At 64.2% G+C, this 7,880-nt stretch overlaps 1 protein-coding gene across 7 annotated transcripts in view; it reads right to left on the reverse strand.

Annotated features, from left to right (window-relative positions):
* Positions 1–422: 422 nt before the first annotated feature.
* Positions 423–7,880, reverse strand: part of TLN1 (talin 1) — a 45,283-nt gene continuing 37,825 nt past the window's right edge. For 4 of the 7 annotated variants that reach the window (XM_025194978.1, XM_025194980.1, XM_025194979.1 and 1 more), the window contains 9 exons: positions 7,719–7,826; positions 6,064–6,066; positions 4,293–4,398; positions 3,966–4,090; positions 3,712–3,837; positions 3,420–3,482; positions 3,008–3,190; positions 2,185–2,310; positions 423–1,479 (listed from right to left, as the gene is read on the reverse strand). In XM_025194978.1, coding sequence (XP_025050763.1) covers positions 1,348–1,479; positions 2,185–2,310; positions 3,008–3,190; positions 3,420–3,482; positions 3,712–3,837; positions 3,966–4,090; positions 4,293–4,398; positions 6,064–6,066; positions 7,719–7,826 — 972 coding nt within the window. In that variant the 3' untranslated portion in view covers positions 423–1,347. The remainder of the gene's footprint in view (positions 1,480–2,184; positions 2,311–3,007; positions 3,191–3,419; positions 3,483–3,711; positions 3,838–3,965; positions 4,091–4,292; positions 4,399–6,063; positions 6,067–7,718; positions 7,827–7,880) is intronic. The other 3 variants (XM_025194976.1, XM_025194981.1, XM_025194983.1) reach the window with 3 other exon arrangements.

The following is a 7,880-nucleotide window of genomic DNA, read 5'->3' on the forward strand; positions in this document are numbered from 1 at the left end:
GAGAAGGCTGAGAGGCGATCTTGTGGTTGTCTACAAACTCATTGCGGGAGGGGCGGGGGGTCAGCAGGGAATAGGGGACACTGTCTTTACCAGGGTGCCCCTTGGGGTTACTAGAAACAATGGCCATAAACTGAAGGAGAGTAGATTTAGATTGGAGAGCAGGAAGAAATTCTTTATGGTGATGGTTGCCAAAATATGGAATAAACTTCCAAGGGAGGTGGTGCTTTCCCCTACCCTGGAGGTGCTGAAGAGGAGACTAGACAAGCACCTGGCTGGGGTCACTTGACCCCAGTGCTCTTTCCTGCCCAGAGCAGGGGGTCAGACTCGATGATCCAGTAGGTCCCTTCTGACCCTAGAAATCTATGAGGTGCCCCGGCAGGGTCCTATCCGGGCCTGGGCAACATGCGGCGCTGACATGGATGCATGGAGCAGCAGGAAACCAGCTTTATTGATGGCGTTTTGTTCAAGGGGACGTGGCCCCGGGGCGAGGCAGCCGGTTCCTCAACCTGCAATATGGAAGCTCAGAGTATCAAAAAGGGGGAGAAGCCGCAGCAAGTGCGGGGAGCAGCTGGGGCCCGGCCCGGGCAGGGTGCCGTGGGCACTTGGTCACCGGGATCCGTGCTGGGGTGGGTGAGGCCACGGGTCAATACTTTGGAGTTCAACAATACAAAAATACTGGCGATCTCAACACAGGCACTTGGGATCGAGAAGCTGCAGGAGGGCTGGGTGGCCCCATGGGACAAGGCACAGCAGGTAGGGGAGGGACTATGAACCGGGGCTGGACCCCCCGGCCCAGGCAGAGGCACCCCGGCTGCGGTGCCCGCAGGAGTGTGGGAAAAGGTGCAGCAGGCAGTAAGGCATCAGCGGTGAGGGTGGGTCTGTGCAAGAGGGAGGCATGGAGACAGCTTCTGCCAGCTCCACACGCTCCATTGTGCTGCAGACCCAAAGGCAAAGGGCCAGGGCCAGGAAGGCACTGGCAGCTGGGGCCCCAAGTCCTGAGAGGGGGCTGCCCAAGGCACAAGGGAAGCACCTGACGGGGGCTGGGATGGGGCAAGGCAGGGCATGGCAGGCGGTGGCACCAGAGGCTGGGGGTCCCAGCCTGGCCTGGCAGCACTCCCACCTCAGCTAGGTCCCGCCGTGCACAGCGCAGCGCAGCGCAGGGCAGGGCAGGGCAGGGGGAAGCGTGTGCATGGGCAGCTCTGGCCGGCGTGGGAAGGTGGTGCTGGTGCAGGCCCTGGGCCACAGCATGTGGTGGCGCCATGCGAGCCAGGCTGGGGCCATGTTAAATAGGAGCAGGCGGCAGCAGTCTCTGCGGGGACGAGCGGGCGGCACTGCTCGCGTGGCCTCTCAGTGCTGCCCCTCGTCCCGCAGCTCCGAGGGCAGGAACTTGTACTGCTGCTGCCGGATCATGGCCAGCTTCTTCCGCGCCTCCTCCAGCTCCCGCTCCTTCCGTAGCATCTCCTCCTGTGCCGCGATGATCTGTGGGGGCAGCGCTGTGAGCCCTGGGCAGCCGGATATGACCTCTGCCCCCCCAACCAGGCACAGCCCATGGGTCTGCCCAGTCACGCCTGGGCAAAGGCACCATGCAGACCTGGCGCGGCCATGGGGGCTGCTGGCACCGCTGCTCCTGTGCCCCCAGTGCCTCCCAGCCTCCATGCCCCATAGCGGCCCAGACAAGCTCGTGCCCTGGGGGCGGCTGGTCTCTCCCTGGGACAGGCCACGCTCAATGGGGTGCGTCACCCTTCCTGCCCCAGGCCCTTCCCTGCAGCACAGGGGGCGACACTAGCAGACAGAAAACGGGGCCAGGAGGACTTGGGGCCAGCCCCTCTCTTGGCACTGCGCCCTATTGTTGCCCCCCGCCGTGGGGCAGCATCTCCCTGCACCCTCCACCAAGGGGAAGCCCAGCCAGAGACAGGGGTGAGCTGGGCCCAGCTGGACGCCCATGCACCAGCTGTCGGCTTGGAGGCAGCAGCAGTGGCAGCACGGAGCAAACAACATGCGGTACCGTGCAGCTGTGAAAGCCACGGCCTTGGGTGGCCCCACAAGTTTGAGGGGCCATGAAGGCTGTCCCACAGCATGGAGCTGCCCTGGGCAGCAGCACCTGCCCTACCCCACCCCATCCCCACTGTGCTCAAGCGCCTGCACAGGGCAGCGAGAGCCTGCTGGAGCCGAAGCCGCCCTCACCTGCGCGATGCCCCCCACCATCTTTTCCTTCACCACCACTGTCTCGTCGTGGTCCTGGAAGGCGGCAGCCTTCTGGGCGGCCTTCACCAGGTTGTCTGACGCCCTTTTCACAGCATTGCCGGCAGCCTGGACAGGGGAAAGAGTGCAGGGCCAGTGAGCCCGGCCTGCCCCGTGCACAGCACCCCCACCCACAGGCAGAGCTCTGCGCCTGGCAGCAGCCAGCCCCCACCCCAGACCCGGAACAACAGGGGGTGGGGGGAGCAGGACAGCAACGGGAGCTCATGTGCCCAGTGCTCCCCAGAGGGAGCCCCCAGTGTGCTGCAACCCAGGGCACGCGCCACAACACAGTTAACCAGGGCCTCGTGCCTGCACCCAGCTTTGCTCCCCCCCACAGCTAACCCAGGGAATGCCGGAGACTGGGGCTTCATACCCCGCACCCTAGCCCACATACTGAACACCAGAGCCCCTCATTCCCAGCGCGCTCAGTCACCGTTAATCACCAAGCACCAAACAGGAAGGGGTTAGGGTTAGGAGCTGCTGTGGCTTGCAGTTCCCTGGGCTTGGAGCAGGGGGCGTGAGCACTGCAGAGATGCACTATGCACCACAGATGCCCCCTGGATAGGGCCAGGCTGCCCTCACAGGCCCATGTCTGGTACCTGGCTCAGGGCAGGGCCCTAGCAGCGCACAGCCTAGGTGCCCTGGGCAACTCCCCGTGGCAGGCACCCATGCGATGGGAGTGCCTGGGGAGACGATCCCACGCGACCGCTGTTGCTCCCAGGGGGGTGGGCACCTCGTCCTGGTCCCCCTTGCAGCAGGGACTCACCTGCAGCCGCTTCATGGCCTCCGAGTCCTGGTCAGCCTTGACCTTGCAGGCCACCAGGAGCTGGGCAGTGGAGGCGGCCACCTGCTTGGCGGACGAGATGAGCTTTTCCTCGCTGGCGTGGCCCTGCACCGCTGCGTTTGCTGCTTCGCACAGGTTGTTGGTGGCAGCTGCCACCATGCGGGCCTGGCGGAGACACCAGCTGGTCAGGGACGGCTGGGAGCCCCCAGCCCTCTGGCGTGTGGTGGGAGTGGGACAGGGCTGCACAGGTCCCACAGGTACAAGACCCCATGTTCAGGCAGTGACAGGGAGGGCACTACGCCTGGGCAGAGACCCCTGTCCACCCCACAGGGTGGGGCCAGAGCCAGGGATCCCTGCCCACCACAGGGGAGCATTCGCTGCCTGCGATACTCACGGCTGAGATGAGCCCCTGGGACCACTGGCCGTCGTCCACCGCGTTAGCCGGGATGGCGCCAACCTGGGGAGTCAAGAGAACATCAGTCCTGTCCTGCTGTGTCTGCCCCTCTGGGCAGTGGCGTGGCAGGACACACATGGGCTGCAGCAAGGGGCCGGCGGCCTGGCCTATCCTGGTGCTCCCCACAGAGCTCTCCCTGGAGGGGAGGACCACCAGGACACGCTGGGGTCTGCTGCACTGAGCACCCTCAACCCCCGTGCTCCACTCTCCCCCGGCACCGCCCAGCTCGTACCTTTCCTTGGGCCACCAGCTCCCTCTGGGCGGCTGAGGCCGCCTTCACCAGGGCACTGGTTGCAGCAGCGATGGACTTGGCGGCCTCCAGGATCTGCTCCTCAAAGTTCAGGCTCTCGTCCGCCTGCTGCAGAGGGAAACGCATGAGACATGGCAGGTGGGGGGCAGTGGCAGCACACGGGCACCAGACACAGACGGGGAACAGGGTGGGTGCAGAGGAAGGAAGGGGCCAAGCAAGCCAGTGCCGACACTTACCTTGGGCTTGGCTCTCGGCTTCAGCTGCTCCAGTTTCTTGGCCGCGGCCTCGATGGCGGCAGCTGCTCCCAGCAGCTCGTTCTCGGCGATGACGGTGGGGTCCTCAGGATCGACCCATTCGGTGCCTGGAGATGCAGCGCCGTGGCACAGTTACCACGACAAAGATCTAACTCCACTATTGCTCACTGCTGCGGAGCACCCAGGCATCCTAGCTCCAACCCACATGAACCTACTCCCCTCCCAGAGCCAAGGATGGGACCCAGGTGTCCTGCTGCAGGCCAAGGTGAGCCGGCTGGGGGGCACGGCTGGCTGGGGTTGGTGCATTACCTTTCATGGCCTCAGCAGCCTGGATGAGCTCGGTGACGGAGCCAGCCACGCGCTTGGAGTACCCTGCCAGCTGCTGCTTCAGCTCGTGGCTTGGCTTCTGCAGGATCTGTGATGGGGTGGAGGTAGGCGTGAGCAAGCCAGACCAGGCTGTGCTGGGGGAGCCTGTGGCAGCCCCGCTCCAGACCCCAATCTGGGGTCAGCCCCCACCCTGGGAACCCTGCCCCCAAGCTTGTCCGATAGGGGACACTGCCTCACTGGCCTCCCCCCCACACCCGCCCCGGCCCCTGGTATTGGGGTGCTGGAAAAGAGCTACCTGCCCAGCCCCCGTTCCAGTTTTGGCTCCCACCAGTACCTGGGCCGGTGTTGCACGGGGGTGCTAGCCCCAGCCCGAGGGAAAATGCCACATGCCTGCATCTGGCCCCTCCACACTTTGTGGGCTTGTCTTTCAATGGGGGGAGGGCCACAGCTGTCCTTGCTGAACGCTGGCCACGGGTGGCAGGAGGACACCTGGCATGGCATAACCCCATCCCTCCCCACGGGGGTCACCCATCCTGGGACCCGCCCTCCTCCCTCCCCAAGTCCTTTGGGCCTTGGAGTCAGCCAGACTCCAGCTTCCACATCCGGCACTGGTCTGGGGGGTGGCGGGGAAATGTCCAGAGTGAGCTGGAGACCTGCTGTAGCAGAGGCCAGTCCCACACCCGAGTCCCTGGGACCAGCGTCGAGTAGCTGGGGCCAAGGAGCATGACGGGCAGGGCCTGGCTCCGCCAGGTGCTGGTACAGCCCCTCGCACGCTGCACCTGGCACTGCCGCCCTGTGAACCTGTCAGGTGGCACCTCCTGGGCAGCCCCAGCCACTGACACCTGGGAGCCAACGCACACGGTCACCCAACGTCATCCTGTGCCCAGAGAGGGTCCTCAGGGAAGCCCTTGGTGGGGATGGGGGGAAGGCACAGCCGGGGGGAAGCCACAGCGGGAATGCCACGCCATGCCACACCACGCCATGCAGAGCACACGCAGAGCACGCCCCTGCCTCATGTTACTGCCCTCTCACACACCAGGCTCTGGTTACCAGGACTGCACACACATATACAAAGCAGAGCCCTCACCATGTTACACAGATTGCACACACACGTACACACGGAGTTCACCTCAGCCTCATGTGAGCAAGACTGTGGGTGAACACACGCACACAGCACCACAGTAACCTTCTATACCTGGGTACATGAAGAACACGCCCTGCCTATAACAATAACCCAATGCCCAGAGCGTGTGCATGCGCGCGCGCGCGCGCGCACACACACACACACACACACACACACACACACACACACACACACACACACACACACACACACACACACACAGAGAGCACTTCCCTGGCTTTATAGATTCATTCATAAGGCGCTGGAAGGGACCTCGCAAGATCATCAGGTCCAGCCCCCCGGCACTAAGCAGGAAAGACAGCTGGGGTCAGGTGACCCCAGCAAGGTGACTGTCCAGTCTCCTCCTCTCGCCTTGTGTCATCCACGCTCAATGTGCATGCACACATACATGTACCCAAGCCTCACATCCCCCAGGGCATGTGGAGACACGCAGAGCACATGCATGCAGTCCCATCCCCGAGTCACTCAGGGCACGTCAGGCCTCAAATCTGCATCACTGAGACCGTGTATGCATGTGTGAACACACACTCACACAACCACACATGCGGACCAGGAGCAGGGTTCGTGCTGGCCAAGCCCCAGCACCACGCTGAGCACTGTGCTACTCACCGGCTGAAAAGATGGAGCCAAGGGGACACGGAGAAGAGAAAGGAGGGAAGCGGTGAGTGCCGGAGGCTGCGTGTGGGAAGGGTGCCAGGACAGGTGCTGGGCAAGGGTCCAGCAGGACCTGGCCAAGTACACGGGGACAGGGCCTGCCCCTTGGGGGTAGCAGGAGCCCCCTGGGCCACAGCTGCTCTAGGAGCATGAGGGCAGGGGCAGGGGCAAGAGAGAGGGGAGGGCAGGGCTAGGAGCCAAGGGCTGCGAGGGGCCCCGGCAGTTAAGAGCTACTGGCCCCAGCACGTCGAGGCCCAAGGGGACCACTGGTCCCTCACTCTGCACTGTGCAGCCCTGTGCCATCTGGACGGGCAATGCAGGGGACGGAGACCCCCTCCACCATCCCCGCAGTGCTGGGGCCTTCTCTCAGGATTCGCAGCCTCAAGGTGCCCCTCCAGGAGCCATGTTTCCAGGCTCAGGTCATGCCCAAGCCCTTTCCACTCCATCACGCCCTGGCAGGGCAGAGGGTCTCACTTGCAGGTCCCCCTGCTACAGCGCTGAGTAGGGAGCTCAAGGGCAGGTGCTTGCTCCAGCACGGACCCCCCTGCCCAAGCCACTGTGCTCCAGCGCCCAGCCTACGGCCTGACCTGCGGCTGACATCCTGGGTGCCTGGAGCGCCGGGGAGCGGGTGGCAGAACTCCGGCTGGAACCATGGGCCTGGGACTCTAACCGGCGCCCACGCTCCCCCGGGTCATGCAGGCACCTCGTGACGGCCCAGTCTGCTATGCCCCGGCCCTGCCGAGTTGGCATGAGCTGGGCAACCTGTTATCAGACCAGGGAGTCGCAGGCAGCTAGATATGAGGCTAGTCGGTCATTCCCCTGTGCGCCGATAGCCAGGACACAGTGGGCCCCAGCCTGGCACCGCCGTGGGCCCCGGCACTGCAGGCAGCAGTGCATCAGGCTAAAGACCATTTCTGGAAGCACTCTGCTCATCTGAACTCGCTCATGCCATTAACCTTTCCTCGTCCCGAATTAGAGCGTGTCCAGCTCCACCAGCCAGTTGCTGGGCTGACCCTGCCTTGCGGCGAACCCAAGACCCCTTCGGCACTGGCATCTCCTCCCTCATGCCCTTGGCATGGCCCTGCCACCCCGCAGGGAGCAGAAAAGGCCAAGCAGAGCTGCACAGGGCTGGCTAACAACGCACCTCAGAATCGTGACGCCATGGGGCGGGAAGGGATCCCGGAGGTCACATCCAGTCCAAACCCTGCCTGAGGCAGGATCAGCCCCGTCTAAACCAGCCCAGACAAGCCTCGTGTCCGAGCTCTGAGCAGCACAATACCATCACCCTGACACAGCCCCCAGCATCGCCCCTGCCCCAGGGAAAGCAGGGGGGCTACAGAGCCAGCAATCCAGCTGCCCTGTGTACCTGCCCTGCCCCTGCCCCTGCCCCAGCAAGACGTTCTGAGAGGTCCTGCGTGGCACATGCCACCACACCTTGCCAACCCCCCTGCGCCTCACAGCACAATGGAGCTGAAGGCTCAAGGCTCATGCTGGGGACGGACAGGGCTCTTGCAGTCTGGGTGGCAGGCACGTGGCTGTGACCACTGAACCGCGGCTGGGCTGCACCGTGGCTGGGGGCACCGCGAGAGGCAGGGGTGGGGGTCACTCACCACCAGCACGTGTTCCAGCAGCTCGAGGTAGCCGTTGGTGCACTCCTTGCCATAGCGCAGTGCCCGCTGTCGCACGTCCATGCTCACCTCAGGGTGGTAGGCGGCTTCCTGACACCGCAGGCAGAGAGTCAGGCTGTGTCTTCCCAGGTCTCTGCCACAGCT

This window comes from Alligator sinensis, unplaced genomic scaffold, assembly GCF_000455745.1.
Source record: "Alligator sinensis unplaced genomic scaffold, ASM45574v1 scaffold1970_1, whole genome shotgun sequence".
NCBI lineage: Eukaryota > Metazoa > Chordata > Crocodylia > Alligatoridae > Alligator > Alligator sinensis.